General features: G+C 39.9%; 1 protein-coding gene across 1 annotated transcript in view; it reads right to left on the minus strand.

Moving 5' to 3' along the window:
* Positions 1–25,976, minus strand: part of SNX4 (sorting nexin 4) — a 36,575-nt gene extending 10,599 nt beyond the window's left edge. Inside the window, exons 1-7 of the mRNA XM_026852759.1 lie at positions 25,861–25,976; positions 12,670–12,808; positions 12,444–12,593; positions 11,290–11,337; positions 7,331–7,386; positions 2,738–2,810; positions 1,184–1,245 (exon numbers count right to left, since the gene is read on the minus strand). Of these exons, the coding sequence (XP_026708560.1) occupies positions 1,184–1,245; positions 2,738–2,810; positions 7,331–7,386; positions 11,290–11,337; positions 12,444–12,593; positions 12,670–12,808; positions 25,861–25,976 (644 nt within the window). The remainder of the gene's footprint in view (positions 1–1,183; positions 1,246–2,737; positions 2,811–7,330; positions 7,387–11,289; positions 11,338–12,443; positions 12,594–12,669; positions 12,809–25,860) is intronic.
* Positions 25,977–26,800: the final 824 nt, after the last annotated feature.

Raw genomic sequence — 26,800 nt, forward strand, 5'->3', positions numbered from 1 at the left:
TATAGGTATGGGGAGGGGGGCCACAGGCAGGACACAACACACACAACACAGACAGGATGGGACCTTCCTAAAACAGAATTTGGTCTAACATGCTCAGCAAGAAGAAACTAAGCTTTCCAGACTCACAATACATCAGATCGAAGCCTCTTATTTGAAAAACCAGAAGGTGGGATTTGAAGATTGCAAGCATGTCACTACTCCTGAAACTGTTTGCTCTATGTAGTTTTCTGTTTTCATAGTAGACTGCTGTTTAGTTCTACTCATTAAAACAAATATCAACTTACAATCATCTCATTACTGCAACTGCCTATTCACATTAAGGAGATCATTTAGATAAATAAGGAAAGAGCTACAATAAAGATAGCAAGAGACTTGTTCTGGACATCCAAGCACATACATCGCAACTTTGCGTTCTCAGCTTTGTGAAGCCTTATGAGGCTTCTTAGTTACAAGAATTACATCCACAACTCTTTTTACAAGAAAAAAGGAGGTGGTCCCCTCATAGTTCACATAAATTATCTAATGCATCTATTCTGTCCTTCACTTTTTCATAAACATTCCACTCTGCTGATGTTGACATTTGTTTGTCTTTGTGTTATTACAGAACTACACCTAATTTCACTTTAAAACCCCCAATGAGAAAGACATCTGCAATCCATTAACCCAGAGAATTAAATTTAGCACTTGAACAGTGTGTAGAAGCAGGAGGTTTCCCTTAACCAGAAGTTTAGATTCTTTAATTCTCCAGTGAGATGGAAAACTTGAGCATGCAATTCACTCATATAAATCAAAAAACGATTGGCAAATTCACATAAAACAGTACTAAAATTGGATATAGTTGTTGATTTTTAACCCTTAAAAGGGACCTAGAAGCTTTTCAGAGACAACTGTATGAAAATAGGTAGTAAGTTACTTCCTGAAGAAACAGAATGCCAACACAAAGGCCTCAAAGGTCTAGAATACAAAACAAAAACTTGAAGTCTTCCACCAGAGACTGAACTCAGCAGTTCCAGAGATCACTACATCCAGCATAAATCTCACTAGTACTGCAATACAAAGTTTTACAAGGCAGACATTTAAATGTTTCAAATATACTTTTCAAAAGCATAACATAAGCAACAAATTCTATCTCTTTCTCTCCTTATCTGATAAGGATATATTTAAGAACTGTGTCAACTCTTACCTGAATACTCTTCCATAGTTGCCATGGACTTTATAGACACCATATAGCCGGTCTGCTACCCTCTAAAACATTTTAAAATCAGGTTTTGGTCATCAACATTAAGTGCAATTTCTTTGTGAAAACCCAGATTCAAACTTCAAGCTAAAGCCTTAATGTTTTTACAAGGTAAACAAGATTAGGCCTAAATCTCATCTGAGCCACTACTGAAGAAAAGAAAAAAAAAGAAAATCAACAGCATTAAGTCTGAGGACTGAAATAAGAATCAAAGCTATATTGAAAAGTAACGTATCAATTAGTTTGGAGGCATTCACGTGTAGGATATGCCTATGGAGACCACAAATAACCAAGTTACCTTTCTGATAACCAGATGTAAGGCATAGCCTCTCTTACCCAAATAATGACGAATTTATATATACGCTTGCTTATTTAACATAAAGATGGTCCATCCTGTTGCCAAGACTGTAGGGAAAGCTTCAGCAAAGTTCTAACAAGTGACTTGATTTTTCCATCCAGCTCAGTGAAACAAAGGAATAGAAACAAGCTATCCATTGCAGAACTTACTGCTTGAGCTAGATATATCATTTCAGCTGTCTGGAGAATCAATACCTGCTGGGGCCAGCACTATGATGCTGGCAACAGCCTCAGAAGAAAAGACCATGTGTACACTCTGAAGTGTGACTTGTAACCTGGATAACGCCCTTGTAATTGTGATGTACCAGTGAATGAGACCGAAGTTCGGTAAGAGTTACTATTATTGGTCTGTCAAAGCAGTAAAAAGGAAACATAAGCAAATTGCCCAACAGATCTTACACAACACACAGCCCTGAGAAAAAGGCAGTGTCAGTAGAACACCAGTAATTAATCCTCTCAAGAACCTCAGCTCAACAGGGTAGTTCATTACTGCACAGTTTCCATCAAAAATTAAATCCCTGGTGAACATACTAAAAAGCAGTATCACACTCATTGAAATTTTAATTTCCTATTTCCTTTTTGTGACTTTAAAAAAAAAATCTTCCATTCTCAACTCAGTATCTTGATGCATGACATAATTGTTCTCATCAATAGAAAAAACATTATTCATTACAGACAAAAAAAGAAAGCATGCTGGGACGCATACACAATTCGTACTACAAGCTCTGAAAACCAAAACATTTATATGTCTGACCAGAAAACTGTATTTTGGGGCCCTTCTCAGCCCAGACATCCAGCAAAATCTACTTGTTTTCTGAGACATTTCGATTCTCTTTAAAACACCTCCCTCTGATACGTGACCATCAGGGGAGAGTGCAGATTAGCAACATGCGTGTGTTTGCTCTGCCAATTACTGTCAAACTCAACCATCACATTTGGAACTCTTCCCCCCAACCCCACTCCAGCCTGTAGTAAGTCAGTGCCCCCCCTTTCCATCTCCTACCCCACGTTCCAGAGCCAGACTCTCTTAGGCAAAACTGCCCTTATTCTAGAGCATATATATCAGTTCTCTTGACTAAACAAGAAATACTGCCCTAGAAATAAATTATACTATTTGTCACGACACACATGGGAAATACTTACAGCTCTGACTCGCAGAAGGTGTGATATGACAGACTGCAGTTCATCGCTATAGTGTTTTAGCTCAGTAAATCTCCTGGGAGCAGGAAACAGATAGTACATCATTAGCCATCATAAAAACAAGCTTTCACAGAATGCAAGATAGAGCCACAACACTACAGCCAGTGAGACGGAGCCTGGATTATGTTGAGGTGGAATTAGCTGAAGACTCCTGAAGAAGTGACTGCAGAGTTTAATTTCCCTAAAGCAAACAACCCAACACTTTCATAACTGCTGTTTTTTATGTAAATGAAGAAGGTTCAGAACAATTTAAGAGATAAATTTTTATGAAATATGAGTAGTTAACTGAGATGATTACATCCTTGTGTTAGGTTTTTTTAAAAAAAACGGGATTTAAGAAAGCAAGCATGAGTGAATAGGAAAGCTTCAAATAAGTTCAAAGCCAAAATCTGCTGAGGCATATATAATTAATAAAAAAGTGCTCACATTTCCAACCTGACAAAGATGCTTAACTTTCAAGCTGCCATCTAGCCAGTTTTAAGTACAGTCTTTCAGAAGTTCAAGGGAGCATTCACAATTATCAACATTCCTCTAAGGTTAAGCCATACAGTAACTGTTACTAGTTATGTATGAAACCCTACTGAGACCTGTACCTCTGCACAGGAGTCAGGCACAGCTAAATGCCACCAGGTCACTACAGCTTAGCAAGGTACCAGTCAGGTAACCCACTGCATGTGACCGCGTGTGCACTGCTGGCCTGCTCCTACTGAAGGAAAGTGGCATTTCATCAGCCACCCCAGTTAAGTCTTGGTAGTAGTTTAAGTTGATAAATTTAGCTCATCCTAATCATGAAGCAGAGGCAGCTGCCACAGCTTTGCTAGTGACAGGTAACCAATTAAACCAGAGCAACAGCCAGTTCTGTATATGTAAACCCTCCCTACTACACACAAGTCTAACTCGTGATCTGCTTCAGTACACAAGAATGTATTTCATCCAGATGGGAAGACAGAAACAGCTTTACCTAAATTACTGAACAAGGATTTGAAAATAAGTAACATGGAAGAACACAACTAGAATTAAGGAATGGGAGACTAAGATTAGCCTTTCAGGTTGATGTTCAAGCATAAAAAAGCCCCTTCATCCCTCCTCCCACCACAGGCACACAGTCCAGCTTTGTATTTCAGAGTAGTTTGTACCCAAGAGGTCTTACTGAAATGAGTCAGGTCACTTCTTTTGGGTGACCAAGTATGAAATTCCAGGGTTTTTCATTTAACACCTCTTCTTTCCCCACCGGGAAGTCTTCCCCTAAAATATTGTCCTGCTTATATTCAGGAAGTAGAAGCTTTATTACCATTTCTAGTATTTTTGATCTCCAAGGAGCATCTTTTATAAGATTATGACACACACAGGGTTAAAGTACATAAAAAGATTTAAAAGCCAGCAGAGAAACTGCATGGGAAAAATAAATATAGTCACTGATCTGCACAGTGGGGTTTAGAGAGCAATCTTTTCAGTTTACACTTTATAAAATAAAATATGCACCAGGGCTACATGTCAGACAGCTGCAGACACGTACAGTGAAGATATTTGAAATAATTGAACTAAAACCAAAAGATTCAAAAGCATGTCTTCAGCTCAGGAAGACTCCCCTTTCCACTCCAGAAATTTATAATGAAAAGTTTTATTTATCCTGTTTTGTGGCAAGAAAGCTTTTAGGAATGCCATACTCCCTGAAGGCAAGAGTCAGCAACCTAAGAGGACTTTCAGTATCCTGGACTACAGCAGCAATACATCTTCCCCCTATGCAATTCCTCCTCCGTTAAAAAATAAAGCAATAATAATAATAAAAATTACTACTTCAGAACCCAGCTGTCTTCTTTTTATTGCCTCAGAAAAGCATAAACCAAAGTGATGCTATTTTTTGCCCAATCTTCTGTGAAGGTTGAAAATTTTACAAATACAATTTTTCAGGAAAAACTGTTTTTAAGAGACTGATGGCGTTGCAGATCAAAGGTTTATGTCTCAAGCATTTGCTTAAGTCCTATTCATTGCTCATGTAAAAAAATTACGTAATTATAAAGTAATTTCCAAACTGAGTTTGGTGAGGCACACAAAGGGATGTTTACTTTCCAGTGCATCCTAACAGTAGAAGTGTGAAACGAGACATAGTTTTGGTACTTAGTAACTGAGGCTTTCTTAACTAGTACTTTTTACTGGGTCTCACCGGTTCTGTAACATTACCAACAGTCTAGATATTTAATTAGGCTATTAAGTAGAACTTCAGACACAAATGAACAACAGATCAGGTCACATTTCTGTAGGATCACCACCAGGCTTCTTCTCAAAAATATATTTTACAGTAATGGCAAATAAGAAAATTTCATTTACAGTAGACAGCATTTTAACAGAAGTTATTTACTCTGTGCATTTGACTCAGCAGTACTCTTTCTGACATCAGGGAGGGCAGTAACATTTTCCTGGTTTGTGAAGGAAAATATTACAAGAACAGAACTGTTCACGAAAGAACAAGCAACTTGTCCAACTAACCAGACAAATAAAAAGGGGAGTTACTTTTTTTAAAAAAATTCTGTTTAAGGACAGGATTTAGTATTTTCTAAATAAACCTTTCACCAAGAAGAAAGCTACCATTTTGATTAAAGCACAGAAAGAGGACAGGTGCCATGAGGCCAAATTAGAGGTCTGCAGTAGATACAAATTTACCTCTGAGTACCAGAATACTAGATTTTTATCATCATATAATTCCATCATTAAAAATATTAATTGCTTCCCACAGGAGGAGGTTTAGTTTCCAGTCTACATTTGAACTCCTAGAGCAGCATTGTTTCAGCTGTTTAAAAGCTCCTCACGTTGCTCTAAGCTGACGGGTGCAGCTCCACAGGACCACAAGGCAATCTGGATGGGGAGCCACAGCTATTCTTCACCTGAACTCTTTCCTGGCCCAGGAACCTGTAAGCCTACACCCCACACAGCAGTCAGATCTTTTGTTCTGGCAAGGTGAGCTCACTGAACCCACTTCACCACCCAAGGTAACACAGAGGGGCAAAGCATCAGATTCCAGGCAGCTCAACCTAAGTATGCTATGCAGAACAAGGCACTATTCCTCCTGTTAGGCCACACGTAATATCCTAAAAGGCTCTCCCTGAATTTAAAAAATTACACTCATCAGTGATTTATTAAACAATTTGCATCCAAAAGTTCAATTTGGAAGCTATGTAGCTGACAGAATACAATAGAAAGTATGTGCCATATCTCTTAAGTCTCTATTGAGAGATACTCGGGGACTGTTTTTGTTAAAGCCCTTCCTCACGTTTTCTTGTATTAACTCTTTTTCTGCTTTTTTTACCAAGCCACTTCTCATAACAGCTTTGCTTCCTGAAACATTAAGTTACCTCGGAAGGTAACAGTATATTCCTCATCTCAGCCTCAACCAGTCTTGCCCAGCCATGCCTACAGGCAGACTACTGACAGTTTCCCTGCCGTGAAAGCAGAAGAAGCTACCTCCTACTCGCCACAGATGAAGATGATGAGAGGATGAAGCATTCAAACAAGGGGTGAATTTCACCTGCAGCTACTGAGAGAACTGCTGTCTTCCGATCTCATTCATGAATGTCATCTTTTATATTAAACCCTAGCTAAAAGCTTCCTTGCTGTCACAGAAGGCTGCAAAAGCAAACACAATTAAAAAAGAGGGACTGGATCAACTCAGATAAGCCTATAAAGAGGTTTAGAAAGGTATGTGCCCTCTAACAGCCTTAATACAACACCCATAGATGCTAGGGAAGTACAAAGGGAACAGAAAGCAGACAGACACATGGACTATCCTTAAACAGCATCTCCTGTCACCACTACTGGACAACAGATGAACCCAGAAGGGCACTTTGTATGGGTCTCTACTGCTTATCGATGGCAAACAGCAACATCTCTTGACCCTGCTGCACACTGTTTTTAACTACTGCAGAGGTAGAAGCTCTCATTTTACCCTCCTCATATCACCTAGGGTGTGATGAACCTCCCACTACACACCCTTACCCCTCTGACCAGTTATTTGATCCAGCAGATTGCACTAGTGCCTGTCCCAGAGCTTTCTGAACTGCAGCAGAGCTGAACTGACCTCCGGACTTCCAAAAGCATCTGTGAAAATTGGCAGCTTGAAGAGAACTATGAACTGCAACATGGGGTGCATGCATCCATAATTGTACACTAGCAGATTTTTGGAAAGACCTACTATCAATTTGTATTCTGTTCACGCTTGGAAAGATTTCTTTGCAAACAAATAGTAAGAGGTTCTTTTTCTGGGCATAGGGTTTTTTTTTTTGTCTCTTCCTTTTAATCTAGTTGAAAAACTCATTTTGGATAAAGTGATGGCATTTTTCTGAATCTTTCCTACTTCTAGAAACAGGATTTATCAAACCTTTTCACACTACCTCCTTACTGGGCTTCTGTTAAGATCTGAAGTGCAGAAAGATAATTTTTCTTTTCTGAATTTATTCTAAGGAAATAGAATGTTCTGTTGTCTGAAGTTACAGTTGTAACTGAAAAAGGGAAAGGGAGGGAAGAAGGATGTGGAAATCTTACTTGTCGGGGTTTTTCACTCTGAATGTTGCATTAAGAGCTTTTAATCTGGAATCTGCCTGAAAAAAAGGGGAAAAAAAAAAAAGCTTTGTTAATTTAATGCAATTAAATTTCAGTGACAAAAAAAATCTCATCCTTCTGGCAGCACCATTAGAAAAAAAATCCTGCCTTCCTGGCATATTTCAATCTTCAAACATTGAACAAGTTGACAATAGCTGCCCCGTGTCACACTTTTTTATTAAAGTCAAAAAACTATGCTATTTTTGTGAACTAGGATGTAAGCAGTATCCACTAAAATTAAGCTGGTATAATCCAAACCCCACAAAAATAGTTCCTTCTTAAAATGTTACACAACCTATAGAGTTAAGATACACAGCCCTACATTCTTTTTAGATGAAGCAATTAGGTAACATAAGACCATATGGACAAACTATTTTATATTTTTCAAACCAAATAAAACCAGTGGTAGAGTGACCTCTGTATGGTCTTTATTACTAGGAACAGTTCCCCAATGAAATCAAAATCTTGTACGTGGTGTTCTCTTATTTTATGACTTGCTTTACAGAAAATATGTAATTTGTATATCAGAATAGAGCTGTATTTAATACAATATTCTTTTCTATATCACAGCATATATAGATCTCTACAGAATAAAGTTCAATACCTAATTAAGAAGGTAATTGGCTACTTTGAGATGTTGGTTTTTCAATGACTGCAACAGCAGTATGGAATCTCTCTAAGGAGTTTGTGAGGATTTTTTTAGTTTAATTGAACTTTAAACTGTGCAACAGTTATTTACTCTTAATAAGACACCAACACAGATAAGTTATCCCAGCCTCATCCAGGGGTTTCACATCACCACAACTTTTCTATATGGTACTTTACATACAACTCGCTCAGGGCTCATCTATACTGCATGAAAACTCCAATTCAGGGAAAATGGCTGGAGTTTACTTTTGATCAAAACATCCCTCTTTTTAGTGAAAAAAATACATCTTGTGACATGTACAGTTTTCCTGTATTGCATTCTTTTATTTGACAGACTGTGCCACAACTGTTAGCAGGAAGTTACTTCAGCAGCATTTATTAGTGCCTGTACATGACACAGGAATATTTTGTGCACTGTTATGGCCAACTTGGAGCTTGAAGAGTTATTTTGAATTTGACATTGAAGGGAACATAGTGTTTTCCCAAACCAAGAACAGAGCCCTTCCTTTAGGGCCCTTTCAATAGCTTCTACAGATGAGACAGGCACGGTTTGAGACTGTTCCACCTTCCACTGCACTGGGGCTGAGCAGAAAATACCTGTATTTTAATATCACCACAAGTTTCTTTTACCTGCAACCACTTCTCAATCTGAATGACACTTAAGAGAGCATCCAAGTTTATGGAAAAGCAGTTTGTTTCTTGCAACTAGGATGAGAGATATTGATGGAAATCTTGCTAACTTTTGCTGTCCTTCCAGTCACCAAACCACCAATACAAAACATAATCCATAAACCAAAAGGTAAGTGAATGAAACCTGCAAGACTAAGACTAATATTGGAAGAAAAGAGGTTCATTGTTACCACTACATACAGCACTCCTCTACAAATACCTTGCAAAGGGAAGCCAAAGGCAGCATGGGGAAGCATGTTCAATATAGCACAAAGAACACAAAACACTGCAGTAACTCCAACTCCCAGCCCAGACTTTACATTTATTCAGAGTGCTCCAGGGGCTTGTATGTCCTTGGACCTCCACTGCTCTATCCCCACGAGTCATTACACAAACCAGTTAGAGAACGTGTGAGGAGTACATGTAGGTACATCTGAATGACCTGAAATCTAACAGAAAAATAACAGTACAAACACCACCTAGATACACTGACATTAAATTAGAGCACTTCCCTCTAAGCAGCTATTTCACCAAATACTGTATTTATGTTCAAACAGCAGGCACCAAAGCCACTCGAGTTTGTTGGGACAGCATGCACATTTAATAGGTTCACACCTGAAAAGAATCGCTTCCTACATTATAGTTAGAGGGCAAATTTTTGCCTTTTGTTACAGACACATGTAGTGCTCGGAAGGAAGAGTTCAGTAAGCATACAAGCACTGTCAGGCAGGAACCAAGATCCTGCCAATGCTCAACCATCTATGTAGGGTTATTTCCTTCTTGCCGTTAACAGCACAGCAACTCCCACACACCACTTCTGAGCATTTGCACCACACAGAGTTACACTGTTAGAAAAATGTCTGTCCAGTCTTAAACTTGATTGAAGACTAATATGCACAAGCATTTTAGAGATGAACTCCTCATCAAGTGAGGTACAGTTGAGGAGCTTTCAGACAATTAATTCCTACTATAATCATTTAAGTAAACAAAAGAGAGGGAAATTTTCTCTTTCCTAAAGGAAGGGTTAAAATCCCAAGTGACAAATCCCTTAACAAACAAAATTAAGTGCTGGGGGTGGGAGGGAAGAAAGGCGTGATTTAATGATACAGTTGGCAGAGTAAAAGTCTCCAGCATCAACATTCAACTATAACATGCTACACTGCATTAATGTCTAATTTGAAGTTTGTTAGCCTGGTTCAAACCCTTTGGGACAAAAGACACATCCTGCTTTAATGCATCAGCAGCAGAGACAGCAGCAGCACCACATAAACCAGTGGTCTGATTCTTGTCCAAGACATGTAGTGAACAGAGGTTTGTCCTCCAGCACAGTGCTAAATAACCTCCAGTCTTGAGAGGTTTATACTTCACATGTTGAATAAAGGAAAGATGCTTTTTCCCAGGCTTTTGTAAAAAAAGTTATTTTTCTTTCCTAAGTAAAGAGAACTGTAAAACAGAAACTATATGCACAATCAAATCTAGAAAGGAAAACAGGACTTGCTCATCTATCATTTAATCTACAATACGGTTTCAGCTAGGCAAATATTCTCAGCATTCTGCTATGAGTTCTCTTTCATACACACACCACTGTGTGCACTCCTGAACATACCCTGCCAGTACAAACTTTCTGAACTCCTGTGAGTGTAAGCTGAAATAAAGATGTGTTGACTAGGAAAACACAGCTCGAAAGCTTTACATTTCTTGCATTAGGAATACTAACAATACACAAGCCCTACCATGATGGAAGAGACTTACTGTCAACTTATTGAGTGTCAGTATCAAAGTCCCTTGAACAGTGAGGATAAGAGCACCAGTGATTTTCTTTAGCTCTCACTATTCAGAATAATTCTTCATAATCCACCTAGTTTTCAGTTGTGATTTCATGAGTTGATCATCCCATTACCATGAAATAAAAGCTCAGTATTTGTCTCCATATAGTAACTTTTCCAAGCACAGCCCAGCAATCTATCAGTTTCTCACAAATTTTTGTCCTGTACAGACACACAACCTTTGATCATTTATTCCTGCAAGTCTTCCACCAGTTTACCCAGCCATGAACTCAATGATGTCAGTGGGGACAGTACTACTTCAAGACACATTCTGTTAAACAGTAAAGGGGCACTAAATCCATCTGTCTAAGTCCCTTTCAGCAACTTATCCTTGTAGAGAAGTCCTACGATTGACTTTTTTGGGTTTTTTTCTGACAGCTCGAACCTCTTACCAGGCTAAATCTGACACCCGTCTTTAAAACTATGCTAAACTAAACTGACAATGTACAGAAGCACTGCTATGGACTCAAGTTCATTAGTTTTAAAGCTTATAAGGATCATAATTCTACATTACTAGTAGAACTACAAGGTTGAGCATCAAACAGAAGTACATATTAACAAGCCTGATAAAGAACATAAAAACTGAAGTCTTACCTATTTCATGCTAAGAACACCACTGGTTTCGTAGGTACAAGTATATATAAAGCAATGCCTTTAACTCATTCTAACAGCCACTGTCTTTCATAAATAGCTTAAAACATGTTTGCTGAAGTATTTCTGTGTCACAGCAGTCATGAGACAAACAATTATGGTAATTACCTTTAACTGAAATCCAGTCTCATTTACCATTTCTTTCCATCCACCTTCCTAAAAATGCAGGAAAAGAACATTCAGTTAGAGTGACTGACGAGTGCCACAGCTTTAGCAAGCCCCTGTACCAGAAGAGGTTTTCCAGTAAACCTGAGTTCTGCTTCAGCTATCCTCCCCATGTCTTTTCAAGAATGTGGGTTAGGAATAGCATGTCATTATGTTGTGCTTACATACTAACCTCCCCCAAAAAACTCTCTCTTCTTCATTACTCAATTACCTCATTCTATCAAATGGGGGCAGGAGCCACATAGCTTTGTCTGAAGTAGCTCAGCTCTTTAGAAAAAAGTGTAGTTATCTATCAGATTATTTGTGAGATTATCTGTTAGATTATCAGCAGCTCCAAGGACCTTTGCAGCTTGAGGCAGAGAGCCCCCAGAGAACATACAGGTGACAACTACTTACAGTGCACATGCAGTCACCTCACTCACACGTAGTGGTTGGTTGTCCAGTTTTCAGTTCCCACACATTGGTTCATCTACATACTACACTGTGCTGTGGTAAACACATCTACTCAGTCTGCTATTTGGGAAACTCTCATTGAAGCACAGGAAAAAGAAACATCCAACATCTCCTAAAGCTGAAAACTGCAGAATGCAATGCTTTAGCTGACAACTGGATCACAACTTTTGTGGTAACATATTGTATTGGTTTTGGACCACAATACATATGGATGGATCACGATTCAAAGTGCAAAACTAAAGAAACCATGGCTATCCAAAAAGTGAACTGGAAGTCAGTACTGTCTCTGCAGCCAGCAGTATAGCATGCTAACTATTTCCGCTTTAGTCCTAGGGAAGCTTTCCCAGCTAACAAATGTTAAGTTCCCACTTCACTGTTCCAAAGAGTAGAAATTCTCTCTTAGGAGCCTTAAAATTAGACTGGAAAAAAGTAATAAGGTACATCAGAAGGCCAATTGTATAACTGCAGTGGGCTGAGAAACTTTTAGACAGACAAGCCTTTTCCACCTCAAGTTTATTCACATTGTCTATCCTTCTCCTAGACACAGAGCAACCTATGGGTCCATGGGAGGGAAGAAGAGCAAAAGTACATTAGCTTAATTAAATGATCACTGAAGAATGTATTTAGAAAGCACATCACTTTACCTGTGTTAAAAATGAATAAAATATTTTGTCTTGGCAAAGGACAGGATGTGAAGCCACACGTAACAAGAAGTTTTCCAAACCAATTCTTCTTCTTTCCACAAAATCTGGATCCATATTATCTGCTGACAGCTTATGCCAAACAAAGTCAGCCTATTTAAAAAGAAGAGTGTTAATAGCAAATAAGTAACTAACAATACAAAACAAGCTGCAGCCTCAGCTTCCTTACCCTTTTTTCTGGCAAAGGTGGAACAACAATATGGGGATAGGTAACTGACAAATAATTCCTCAACAACTCAAATTCACTGTAACGTCGCCACAGGGAGTCCACTGGGGCACACTGTCCCTCGCTCTGGGACTCAATAGCTCTAAAAGACAAAACAGCAAATTTGAGCATTAGTAAGCTATCACATTCTCCCTCATACAATCAGCAAAGGCCCTAAAAACAGTTACCCAGTAATGATTACTGCATAACTTGTCCATAATCTAAAGTAACCATAATTAAATTCATATCTACACACTTCATTTAAAAAGATTTATAATTTCTGCCTGATAGCACTCAAATTTTTTAGGAACACAAGAAAATTCAACATATTTTCATCATGCTACAAACAGGAAGGTCACAGTCAAGTATATAGTCACACCAGTGACTTAGTTCACATCACTATAGAATTAGAATATTTCTCTTGGAACAGTGTCAGGCTCCAAGCCAGCATGGTTTCAAGAGCACCTAAAAGATACAGAGTATTATATGAAGGAATTTAATATTCAATAGAAAAGTCTTCAGAGGATAAAAATTGTCTTGCCTGCAACAGCTAAAATAGTTAAAAAAACTTTCAAAATATTTAGAAATCGTAAAGGATATTTTTAGAAAGATGTAGCAAATTTCAAAACACTTCCATTTTTTTTTTTAATTCAAAAGTGGTATGTTTTTATATTTAAGGACTAAGGACATGTACTCTAACAAACTAGCTAAAGACAGAGTAAGCAGGTACAAAATTGATGCGTCTGAAAAATTTGTTGAAAACTTAAAGCCAACATCACCTAGCAAGGTATTTTAGGATTTTATATTACTATAAAAGGAGAAATTATGGAATATTATGGGACTGAAAAGTAATAGACAAACTTGCAAAAAAAAAGTCATTCTTCATGCAAGTCATTTAAAGCAACAGAAATACTTTGCAACATCATAAAATAAGCATCAGGTCAGTAACACTTCTTGGCAGTGAGCATATGCCAGAATAAACACATAGAGAGAAATCAGACAAGGCACTTAACAGAAACCAGTGATGCCTATGTCTACCTTAGTTCTTATATTAAGTGACTAACTAGCATACAAAGCACTGGCATAAACCTACATGAAACAGTATTAACTACATTATGAGATTATCACATATTAGTTGGGGTTGGAAGGGACCTCTTCCCTTCTGCAGTCCAACTCCCTTGCTCAAAACAGGTTACTTAGAGCCATGTCCAGGTGGGTTTTGATTATCTCCAAGGTCAGAGACTCTACCACCACACTGGGCAACCCACTGTCAGGTTTGACCACCCTCACAGTAAAGAAAAGTAAGTAAAAAAGAAAAAGTAAATAAATCTTATGTTTAAATGAAGTTTCCTGTATTTGAATTTGTGGCCACTGCCTCTTGTTCTCTCCCTGTGAATCACAGAAAGAGTCTGGCTCCACCTTCTTCACCTCCCCCACCAGGTATTGATACACACTGCTAAGACACCCCCCCCCAAGCTGTCTCTTCAGAGGCTGAACCACCCCATCTCTCTCTCCCAGCACATCAGATGCTCGTGTAATCTTCTTCATGGCCCTTCACTGGACTTGTTTCAGTTTGTCCACATCCTTCTCGTACTGGGGAGCTCAGAACTGGGCACAAGAAGTTATGAATTACAAGTACTTACTCATATGGTACACCATAAAGCAGGGTACTACATTATTTCTTCCAGTGGAATTGAGGCTATACAATTATTGAATTCATAAGAACTTTCTGGAGCAAAGTTTTAAAACATCTATAGCACACAAATTATCAATTATTTAAGCTATTCTTAACCTATAAGGTTGGATTTCTAATGAGCTATTGAAAAACAAACAATTCAACTTCAGAATAGCCCCTATTATTTAATACACATAAACAAAATACAAGAAACCTTTGACAGACATTTCTGACCTCTCATTACAGAATCACAGAATCATCCAGGTTGGAAAGGACCTTGAAGATCATCCAGTCTAACCATTAACCTCACACTGACTGTTCTCAACTCCACCAGATCCCTCAGCGCTATGTCGATCCGACTCTTAAACACCTCCAGGGATGGGGACTCCATCATCTCCCTGGGCAGCCCATTCCAACACCCAACAACCCGTTCTGTGAAGAAATGCTTCCTAATATCCAGTCTAAACCTTCCCTGGTGCAACTTGAGGCCATTCCCTATTGTCCTGTCACTTGTTACTTGGTTAAAGAGACTCATCCCCAGCTCTCTGCACCCTCCTTTCAGGTAGCTGTAGAGGGTGATGAGGTCTCCTCCCCTCAGCCTCCTCTTCTCCAGACTAAACCCCCCCAGTTCCCTCAGCCGCTCCCCGTACGACCTGTGCTCCAGACCCTGCACCAGCTCCGTTGCCCTTCTCTGGACACGCTCGAGTCATTCAATGTCCTTTTTGTAGTGAGGGGCCCAAAACTGAACACAGGAATCGAGGTGTGGCCTCACCAGTGCCCAGGATGCCATTGGCCTTCTTGACCACCTGGGCACACTGCTGGCTCCTGTTCAGCCGGCTGTCAATCACCCCCTGTTTTGCCAATTATCAGGCCTAGCATAAAGGACACAACCAGCATAAAGATGAACCAATAACCAAATTGTATTTGATACAAAAGGGTCAGTATACGGGTGAGCACTGGGGGTACAAACAAGTCAGATTATACATAATTGACATCAATCCCACTGACCCCAACAGCGACACCGCATGACCAACAATGGGTGGAATAAATGGTGAAATGCAGTCTCCCATAGCAGGGACGGGAGACAACTGAGTAAACAAGCCAAATACATAAGACCAAGGGAGCCACATACTGAATCTCTACACAGGCTGCGTCTACAAAGGCCAGACCTGACTGGAGCCCAGTCCCAGGGAGGCAGGAGGTCCTTCCCCAACAGGGAACTCTGCACAGTGCATCCACCTCACAGACAGACACTACCCCTCCTGCAAGGGGTCCCAGCTTTTATCCCTCAGTGGGACACCTGACCTTGGGTTACTTAAAGCAGGACACCTGGGGCTCGTTTACTCAATGGCTCTGTCTGCAAGGCTGGCTGCACCCTGGAGGGAAGCCTAAAGGCAAACTCACCCCCCCTTTGGGAAGGGCTGTGGGAATCACCCATGTCAACCTTAATTTGGGGCTTGGGGTTGAAACCCCAGCATTTCACACACACCCCAGTCCCTCTCTGACTGGCAGCTCTCCAACCACCCCTCCCCAAGCCTGTAGTGCTGCTGGAGGTTGTTGTGGCCCAAAGGCAACACCCTGCATTTGCCCTTATAGAAGCTCACGCAGTTGGCCTCAGCCCATCGCTCCAGCCTGTCCAGGTCTCTCTGCAGAGCTCCTGACCCTCGAGCCGATCAACACTCCCACCCAACTTGGTGTCATCTGCAAACTTACTGAGGGTGCTTTCAATTCCCTTGTCTAGATTATCAATAAAGATGTTAAACAGGAGTGGCCCCAACACCAAGCCCTGGGGGACACCACTCATGACTGGCCACCAACTGGATTTAACTCCGTTCACCACAATTCTTTGGGCCTGGCCATCCAGCCAGTTTTTTACCCAGCAAAGCTTGTGCTCATCCAAGCCTTGAGCAGCCAGTTTCACCAGGTGAATGTTGTGGGAAACGGTGTCAAAGGCCTTACTAAAGTCAAGGTAAACAACATCCACAGCCTTTCCCTCATCCAATAAGCAAGTCGCCCTGCTGTAGAAGCATCTGGTTGTCCCACACATGTTTTATGATGGTACTCAGGATGAGCTGCTCCATCATTTTCCCAGGCACAAATGTCAAGCTGAGAGGCCTGTAATTTCCCAGATCATCCTTCCAACCCTTCTTATATATGGGCAACACATTAGAGAGCAACACCCTTGTTTAAAAAAAAAAAAAAAAAAAAAAAAAAAAAAGCATGGTTACATCCTGAGGTTGAAGTAATGTAATACAGAACTATGCAAAGGGAACAAAGAAGTAAGGCAGAAGATTTTCTGTTTATCCTTGCCTTGTGGAAAGGACATTTATTCCTTGACTGAATTTGTAGAAAAACAATTTCACAAGCAGGAAGAAAAAAGGACATATTCATAAATGTTCAACACAAACTGCTGCAGATTAAAACTGTTTAAGACTGACTGAAGAAAAAAAGGTGACCACACTGCTGACAGCCACTAAATCGCACTGCCAACATCCCATAGAATTCTTCCCTGTTAAAGTACAAACAAAGTTGCACTGCAACCACAGTTTTGAGGAGAGTAAATTCATCTTAGCGCTGAGCTGACAGGCTGTGCAGCATTCCTCCCTGCAAAAACATTGCACAATTTAAACATTTCAAGAACACTTCAGCTAAAAGCAGGTATCTATGATTGTACTATTGCTGAGTTGAAGGTAAAAATTTAAATTTTAAGTTGAAGGTAAATTTAAATAGAATTAGGAATTAAGCTGTTATGTCCCAGAAGATTAGTTGTTTAGTTGAAAGCTGAAGGCACAAACCTCACTTTCTTAGATGAAACTTGCAGCAGGGTTTGTTAAACAATGCGGCCATTCAAGACACTCACATAAAAGAACTTCAGAATTAGGAATCCTTTTAATCTCCATCTTCAGCAGCTATCAACCAGTTGCACGGACTTGCACCAGGGGGTTCAAGAGCACTACTTCTGCACGGGTTATTATCAACCCTTAAGCAAGATTGCCACTATCAATATGTCACAGGATTGCGTGGACCCTTCTGAGAACATACTGCACAAACACAAATAAGGAGACAAACACAGGCTGCCCTGAGAACCCAGCCACATCCAGGAGGCCCCATCTGTGCTGCAGATCCAGATGCTGCTGCACCAGCAGGAAAGCAGCAGAGACTCACCTAGAGCTAGGCAGACACTGCACAGAGCAAAGCAGACTGCAGCCACCCTGAGTCTAAAGGGAGGAAGATCACAGATCCAGATCTCAGATGTAGAACAAGGAGTTCTCCATAATATAATGGATGTTCTATCAGCCAAGAATGAGGGGAAAAAAAAATCCGCAGGATGCATTTGGTCTACTGCTATTAATGTCTCTCCTCTGCATAGCTGTTTCCTGGACACAGCAAATGCAACCCTGAGATTGGCACTGAAGTTGTGTTTAACTAGCTCTTCTTTCCAGTTTTGATTTTTCTGTAATAAGAAAGTTTCATTATTCATTTGTTTTTAATTTAATGGAAGTTTAAAACTGCATCACCTTGTCACTAGAGGGAAGGCTAGGTGTGCCCACGCTACTGACAGTTTATGGCAGCCTAACACATTTCAGACATACAGCAGTTACAGAGGTTTAAGAAGTTACACCAAAGGTAAACTGCAAGAAGAACCGTTCACTTTATTTTTTAAATATCATTCTTATTTTTCTTGTCAATATGAGCTCCTATGGAAGAGTACTGTCAGCCACAATTATTTTTCATCTCCACTTAATTTATTCTATGGGCTTACACTGCCATGGGCAGCATCAAATATAAAGTTTTCTACCTCCTGAATGTAAAGTACTTATTCATTTGGCTGTTACATTCCAACACACCATGTAGTTAAGTGTTGTCCTTCTGCCTCTAATCCAATCAATTCCCAATGCAGTGCAAGTCTAGTCTTATATTTATGACTTTCTGAATAACCTAGAACATCAATGAGGTCAGCACAGAAGAAAATGAAAAGGAGTTTATCTTTCAAGGAAGTTTCTGGTCCAGACATTCCTAATTTTTTTTCAGTTGCACTTCTGTAGAAATATAACTCTGCAAGATGTTAGAAAAGATCTTGGGGAGGTATGACTGGAGAGCTGCCAGTCAGAGAGGGACCTGGGGGTGTTGATTGACAGCCAGCTGAACATGAGCCAGCAGTGTGCCCAGGGGGCCAAGAAGGCCAATGGCATCCTGGCTTGTGTCAGCAATAGCGTGGCCAGCAGGGACAGGGAAGGGATCTCATCCCTGTACTTGGCGCTGGTGAGGCTGCACCTCGATTCCTCTGTTCAGTTTTGGGCCCCTCACTACAAAAAGGACATTGAATGACTCGAGCATGTCCAGAGAAGGGCAACGGAGCTGGTGCAGGGTCTGGAGCACAGGTCGTACGGGGAGCGGCTGAGGGAACTGGGGGAGTTTAGTCTGGAGAAGAGGAGGCTGAGGGGAGGAGACCTCATCGCCCTCTACAGCTACCTGAAAGGAGGGTGCGGAGAGCTGGGGATGAGTCTCTTTAACCAAGTAACAAGTGACAGGACAATAGGGAATGGCCTCAAGTTGCACCAGGGAAGGTTTAGACTGGATATTAGGAAGTATTTCTTTCCAGAATGGGTTGTTGGGTGTTGGAATGGGCTGCCCAGGGAGATGGTGGAGTCCCCATCCCTGGAGGTGTTTAAGAGTCAGGTCGACATAGCGCTGAGGGATCTGGTGGAGTTGAGAACAGTCAGTGTGAGGTTAATGGTTGGACTAGATGCTCTTCAAGGTCTTTTGCAACCTAGATGACTCTGATTCTGTGTGAACTATCCTACATTTTGGTAGTAAGCGATTATAAGTGGCCTCAATGTAGCACTCATGTCAAATACAGTTACAGTAATTTACATTAGTAGTATAAAGTTGGGCAGCTTGTCTTCCATAGTTGATCTACCTTAACTCATCCTATTCTGGCTTGCCATGCGTCCACACACCCATTTTCGCCAAGTCAGCTTTAGCATGTAAAAGTTAATCTGTAATTTTCTTAGAACTCCCAATTCCTGCATTCAAGAGAATCACATTATCATTTAATAAGTTTCAATAGTTTTAACACCACTAGTGTGAGAAAAGAACTAAAGAATAGTGCTCCGCTACAAACTAATAGGAGAAAAAGAAATCAAGAAGAATGGAAATTTAAAAGCAACTTCGCAGATTCTAGTCTGTTTGGGGAACTACATACACTCCCATAGCACAGATTACAGGTTAGAAGAGAATGCACTTAGATTTCATGTTCCTATCCTACAAATATTGAAGGAAGGTGAATACACCAATAGGATCATGGTGTATTTTAATAGTGTAGCAGTACATTTATCCTTTGTAAAGCGTCAGGTCCACACACCATCAGTAAACTGTCATTATAAGAGATCACATCCAGAGACAGACAAGAGAATGTGCCAGTGTAAATTACACTCTTAATGCTTCATGACTGTTTTGCAGAGTTAATTATAAACTAGAAGCAGCAAAGACCATGTGGAGCCTTAACTATGCAAGAAATTTCTCAACATGCCAGCTATATCAGCTTTCTATTTGTCAGAATTAACAGGAATACACCAGTTATTTAAAAAACATGAAAAACCACAGTAATCATAGTAACATCTCAGTGCATGCACACACAAGCAGAAAATTATATGGGAACCAAAATTTTTAAAAGGTCATCTTCAACACTTCAGCAGGGAAGGACTACAGCTTTATAGAGAAGCCTAGTCCTGCATCAGAACAAGCCACTACTACCCATCCTGTTACTTGAAATTTTGTGTCCACAAGGGACCTCAAGAACTCAAGGAGAAAGGAAGCCAAGTGCCAGACCAGATCATGCCACTCACATCTTCCCTGCCCACAATGAAGAAACTAAGGAAGTTTACTAGATCTAAAGCCTACTGTCAATTCATTCTGACAAAGCAGATCTGTGGACAACAGGCTAGGCTTCCCTAAGTCTAAGTTAATCAAGCTTTACAACAAGCTTTACACACAAGCCTCACATTCTACCCTGAAGGAAGAGATTCAATTACTACTAGAGAACCTTGAAGGTCAAGCCTGCCTGTGTACTTTCTTCTTTTTTAAACAGACAGCATCTGATGCAGCCTTCTCAGTGTACTGTGTTAAGCAGCCTGATGTTATTTCTCTTCTCAGATCATACTTACTTCCTTTATTCTAACATGCATTTATTATCACTGTCTTAGAAGGGTGAATGCTGCCTTTTTTGGTTGTAGTTGTTGCTTTTATCTTTATATAACACAGTTCTTGTTTTGAGCAAAAAGCCGTTAAGCGACAACAGGTAAAGGGACCAAATGTGACAGTAAAACAGGTAGACAGTTGTCCAGAGAAATGTCTGGATCTTCTTCTTCACCCAACATCCCACTGCAAAAAGCTGCATAACAACAGTTGCACCTCAGCATGAGTCTGCCACCACACTACCCCTTCTCTGCAGGATGGGCATCCCTGCTGTCTCTGCCACCAGCAGCACCTGCTCTAGTCATTTTTTCCAACAGGCTGTGAAACTTTCAGTTCAGTTCCCAGAGAGGGAAGACAACATATCAGGAGGGCAGCTGTGTAGCACCCAACAAAAAACCTATGCTTTTTAAATTAACCTACTTAATAAATTTAAGACACATTCTGAAGTTATTAATACTAGTTTAAGTTTCCCCCTTACACCCAGGCTTTGATAAAGTAAAAACAGCCAAATTCTGTGCTCCCTAGAGCACACAGTGCTGCAGGTAAAGAAGGGAAGCAGCAAAGTTCTTTACAAAGCTGTGGTGGGAAAGTACTGTACAGCCCTCAGTTATGAGCTTGCATCCACACCACTGCCTTTTAAATGAGGTAATAAGAGTTTTAAACTACAGGGATGGATTTAGAACAAGCAAGCAAGATGAGAGAAATAATTTTTTTTTAATCACACCAAAAAATGTCTCCACCTGGTTACATATGAGACCATAAAATATCACCAATTACAAGGGCATTTCTCCCCAGGAACCCCGTTCCAGAAAGGAAGTAGAAATCCACAAAGGTACTCATTACACTTAATACCTTCATTACCATCTAATTTTTTAGACCACATTATGAACTCCACCATTAAAAATGCAAGTACTGCAGACCAGTTTCAATTAAGATTATAATCACTTGTTGACATTTAGTCAAAATTCTCGATTTGTTTTGGTTTTAAAAACACAATATAATACTTGTATAGTCTGCAGGCAGGAAAACCATATGTTTCCCCTCTAAGTACAGTTTTAACAATGCAAGTTATTCATTGAATGAAACAACCTGCCTGAAAAAAAATAAAAGACAAAATTGAAACCTTCAGCTTTTACATTCATAACTGATGTTTTACGTGATTAGAAGATTACATTACTTCAGAAGTCACGTTCATTTGCCTTAATTCAAAGTGCCAATGAGAAAACTTTAGTCCATCTAATTAACCTCTTCCCATTTCCTATTTAAAACTAATTATCTTAAATGAGCCATTAAACAATTCTGAATGCAATAAAAAGAAGAATGGCTGCAAAATATTAAATCAGATGAGCAGGAAATACATCAAGTTATTTCCTTGTAAAATCAATCACCTCTTCAATTGCAGAAGCAGTAACTCTGCTTTCAGCCTTTGACCTTCTACTGTACAAGAAGTGACACTTCCACTCCCCTCCAGTGGACAAGGTTCACTCTTTGTGTAGAAGAACAACATTTCAGAGGGCTGGGCAACTTTTTCCATCAGCTATTTATAAATGGTCTCTGTATTTGGGCCTCTCAATAGACAGAAGAGCAGATCAACTATGTGCTCTGTAAGGCATCAGAAGTTACCTGGCAAGCTGTATGGCAAAGAGGCAGTTCTCTCAATAGAAGATTTTCACAGCCAGCTGATAATTTATTTTTTTTTTTAATACCAGTACCCAGTTTGCTGTATTTAACTAAAATATACATCTACTAAGCAGATTAATGATTCATAGTATCAATTAAGTAAAAATCACTGGTAAATTTTCAACTCCTCTGTCTTCTTTTACCTCCTGACTCTCCCCTGTTGAAAGATGCTGAATTCAGACTTTCTTCCTTTTTTCCTAATCTCTCCTTTGAAGTGAGCAGACAAGTCCTCAATGACCAAATCTGCATTTTGTTTTTTATCAGAAGACAACATACGTCTGCAGGCATTCATTCTGTGCCTCTCCCCAGGAATCGCAGGCCTGGGCTCTTCACCTAGCCCAGCGAGGAACAAGAGACTATGGGAAAGGAACTCAACAAAATGTAACAATGGAAGAACTCCTGAAGTCCCATGGTACAGCACTGCTATCACTGAACTGTGACCTGGTTGGCTACTGATTTCCAATGTTATTTCTCTCAGAAACCTTCCTTAGAAGTCCTTACACTTTGCATGGGCAATCCAAGGTCTTAAGGGAGAAACAAGTATCACTCATGTCACAATTTAACTATTGAAAAACTTTCCAAATATTGAAAGCAGAGATAAGATTAGTAACTTCCCCAGCCATACTTGGGGAGCAAAAAGGAAATACACTGAGCCACCCTGTCAAATCACTTCAAAACGAAGACTAGTAGGGCTGGAAACCAAGGATCCTGCTATTAAATAGTCAGATCAGGCTGCACAAAGTTGTGTTACTTTTTCCTAAAGCCACATTTTTAAAAAACACAACAAAACACACTCCAATCATCATATTGTGTGACCAGGAGGACCAAGCTAGAGATCTGAAAGTCAGAAGGGACAGAGACAAAGTTAGCTAAATGGAAGTGTCCTACTACTACAGAAAAAACTTACTTTAAAGAAGAACAGGAAAAGAGAGGCACTCTTGCCTGTATTATAATTAAAAGTCCATTAACACGGTGCAATTAAAGGTGCTCTGCATGCTGATTAACTTTCAGCTCTGCCACAAAACACAAAGGGTACAAGACCATGAATCAAATGCTGGGTTTTATACTATCTCAGTTCTTGGTATTAGACACAGCTGCCTAAATTTCTTAACAAGCAATCAAGTCCGAATTTAAGTGAGGTCCTGGATATTTGCAATTTTCCTTACAGAAAGCAAGTGATATGCTGAGCATCTGCATCTCAAGAAGGAATGTTTAGCTGCACATCTTAATTATAAGAATTTATAGTTGCCTTAATGCCACTTCCCACAAAGAGGTGGAAGTGTTCCTCTGTTCTCATGGGGAGAATATAAAAACTATGTTATTTTTAAATAACTGTATAGTTTAACGGAAGTTGTGATGCAAACTAACTGCAAGACTAATTGAACGGAAATAGCTCAGCACAAAAATCTAATTAGCTAATGCAGAAAGGTATACACCAAGAATAAAGGGGATGCTTTCAGGAAGCTTTCAGGAAGCATGACCCTTGGAATTTGCTGAGGCTCTGTGGTCTACACCAGCGGAGTTTGTTTTGTCTCAAAGAAACAGATCTACATCAAGGTAGAATATCACTTTAAAAAAAATAATCAAAGTCACATAAAAATGTGAGAATAGTAATAAACCTTTTCATTTTGAAAAGAAAAAGGAAGCAACACCATCACTTGCATTCTGGAAACAGTTTCATCAGCACTAGTGAAACTAATGTGTTAAAAGTTTAGGTACTCAGCCCCTGTTCTGTAACAAACATACAATGGTTGTAATTGCATCCATCTTGTGTCCCTTATTCACTCAGATGCAGTTCCTCAATTCAAACTGAAATTAAATCCTAGATAGCAGTAATTGCAGTACCCCAGTTCACATAAATGTAATGCAACTATTATTAAGTGGTCTTCCTTTTATATTACTATAAACTGAGTTTTATTCTTCAGCTACAAAATATCCTATTACCCACAGACAAATTGCTGTGAAGCCCACCTACAGCTACAGGCTCAGCAGGAAGCACATTTAATAGCCACCAATTATATTTATGCAAGAAATTTTGCCTTCTCAGCAAAAGGAATAGAGAGCCTATTTTATTAGGGATGTGACAAACCCACATTTTCAATAGTTCTGTGACAAACATGTAATTGGTCTTGGTATTTGCTGACCACAGAACAAAATAAATCTTAATGAAAGAAAGCAATCCGAGCAGCAAAATACAGTTTTGCCACTATGAAGGAGCCACTGGGAAAGATCAGCAGGAGTGAGACTAAAGTAATGTAAGGAAGACTGGGAAAGGAGATGCAGTCAGCATGTTCTGGGGCCACATAAAGATGCCCCCAGAGTACACTTCACATCACAGTTAGACACCAATGATACCGATTTTCTTCTCTTTTCCTTCAGAAATATCATTAGAAGAAAAGTAACGTTACCTATGTGAGAAAACGTGATCTTGAATATCAATACACTGTAAAAGTATTTCTTTAAACATCTGAGCAACTGCCAAAGAGCTACAATATTTGAAAAATATGATGTATATCTAGTTTGGATTTTATTCTGAAAGTTTAGCAAAAATATAGTTAATGTATGCCAGTAGGTCTGCAGTCATTGCGCCTGGTGTGTCCCTTCATCAGTTGAACAAGCTAAGAAGCCTCTGAACTAGTAAATAGAAGACTTATGTGATAGTATTACAATTTGAACTCTTCAGAGCCTTTGCAAAATGCAACTGCTTTGTTTCAGAAGGTTTTATCTGTACAGCACATCATTCCCAAGACAAGGCCCAAAGGTTAAAACTGTTAATATAAAGAAGAAAGACAGAACTCCTAATAAAGTCTAATTTTGAAATGCTTGCTTCAGCTGAGTAACACAATCCTGCATAATAGGAGTCATCTGTGACTGTTTGGGAAGTAACAGTAAGTTAGAAGATACTTTAAAGCTTTGTTCCCTTCTCAAAACTTAAAATTGCAATTGTCTTTGTGGCACCAAGCATGTTTACCATACTTGCAATATTAATCTTCTTAACACAAGAAGACTGAAAGCAGTAAGTACTTCAGTGAAAGTTTAAGCTAGTATGAAGGAAGAAAATAGTTAACCCTAACTCTTAGAACATCTTCGAGGAGTATGTGGTGATCAGATCAAGCAAAACACTTCCAATATTAGCGGAGCAGTAAATTTTGACCGCATGACATAAGTCATGAGACTTCTTTATTTTCTTGTGACTTCAAACCTACCTTAACCATTACTTTAGACCACAGTGCAGAACCTCTCTCACATACAAACTGCACATAAAACCTCACATACACATATGTAAATTTCTCCAACCCATGTCAAAAAACCAACCCAGCAGTTGTCAACACCGTATTAAAGCAACATCATTCAAGCACACATTTTTCCACCTAGCTCCAAATGAAGAATTACAGTACACTAGCATTAGTACTGAACTGGAGATCAGATGCCAAGTTTTCAGGGGAAATATCCTCCAGAGTAGGTTGATAATCACATAACAAATCATAAGCCTGCTAAATCCTCTCAGCAAATGTACCTGAATATTTTTAGGGGCAGAAGGAGGGAGAATCTATTTAGAATAGCACATCCACATACTCTGAGAGCAAGTTCTTATCACCCACCTTGTCTCAATGAGGTAAGCAGTATAAGTTTCTTGCATGTTCACGGCATTCCTCCCAGTTCGTTTCTCAGCTTCTGAAACAGTGATTTCCATTTTTTTTGCCAAACAGTCTTCCATCTTTTTAGAGAAGGAAAATAAAGGCTCATGTAACATTAGCCACACAAGGTAAAGGCTACTAACCCTGCCTCCCCTTCTCCCACACCATACTTGTTCAAATACAGTAGGTCTCTATAGGATAAAGGCTTTGGCAGGGCCTCGTTTTATACCTATATTCTGTATCACACTTGAAAATAAAAAGAGAAAAACCGGCTTTGGGGGGAAAAAACTCAGAGTCAACAAATAGACAACATCAGATACCAAAAGCCATCATGAACACAGAAAGGAGAAATATTCTTCTTACAGGTAACAAAGTAACCTTTTTCAAAAACAAACAAACTAAGCCCAGCACTTTCTATCTAAACATTCCCCAACTACCAGTGAATTCCTCCTCAGGACACCTGGGACACACGTAACCACCTCTTCCCTTTCACAGGAAACAGAATACATCCGGACCGAGATGTTTTTCTTTTAATCTCTCAGAGGAGGATCGTTATCTTTTACACACTGGCGGGCAGAAGTCAGTCGGGACCACACACCCACCCTGAAAAGGCACGACTGAATTGAGCAGAGAGGGGGATTTATTTGTGAAATTAAGGGGGGGGGACGGGGGACACACACGACAGATTTAAATATAATTATAAATAAAAACAATAATCTGGCACTAGGGAAGTGAGCAGACGGTGCACAACGCCCCCCGACACCGGCCAGAACGGGGCTGGAAGCAGAACCCCGCAGCCGAGAGGGCCGGGCTGCACAGCGCTGCCCCGGGCGCTCCCGGGCAGGGGCTCGCCCCCCCAGGCAAGCAGAGGGAGGGCCCGTCCCACCTGTAGCCCCTTCCCGCC

This window comes from Athene cunicularia (genome assembly GCF_003259725.1).
Source record: "Athene cunicularia isolate RWA chromosome 7 unlocalized genomic scaffold, athCun1 chr7_part1, whole genome shotgun sequence".
Classification (NCBI taxonomy): domain Eukaryota; kingdom Metazoa; phylum Chordata; class Aves; order Strigiformes; family Strigidae; genus Athene; species Athene cunicularia.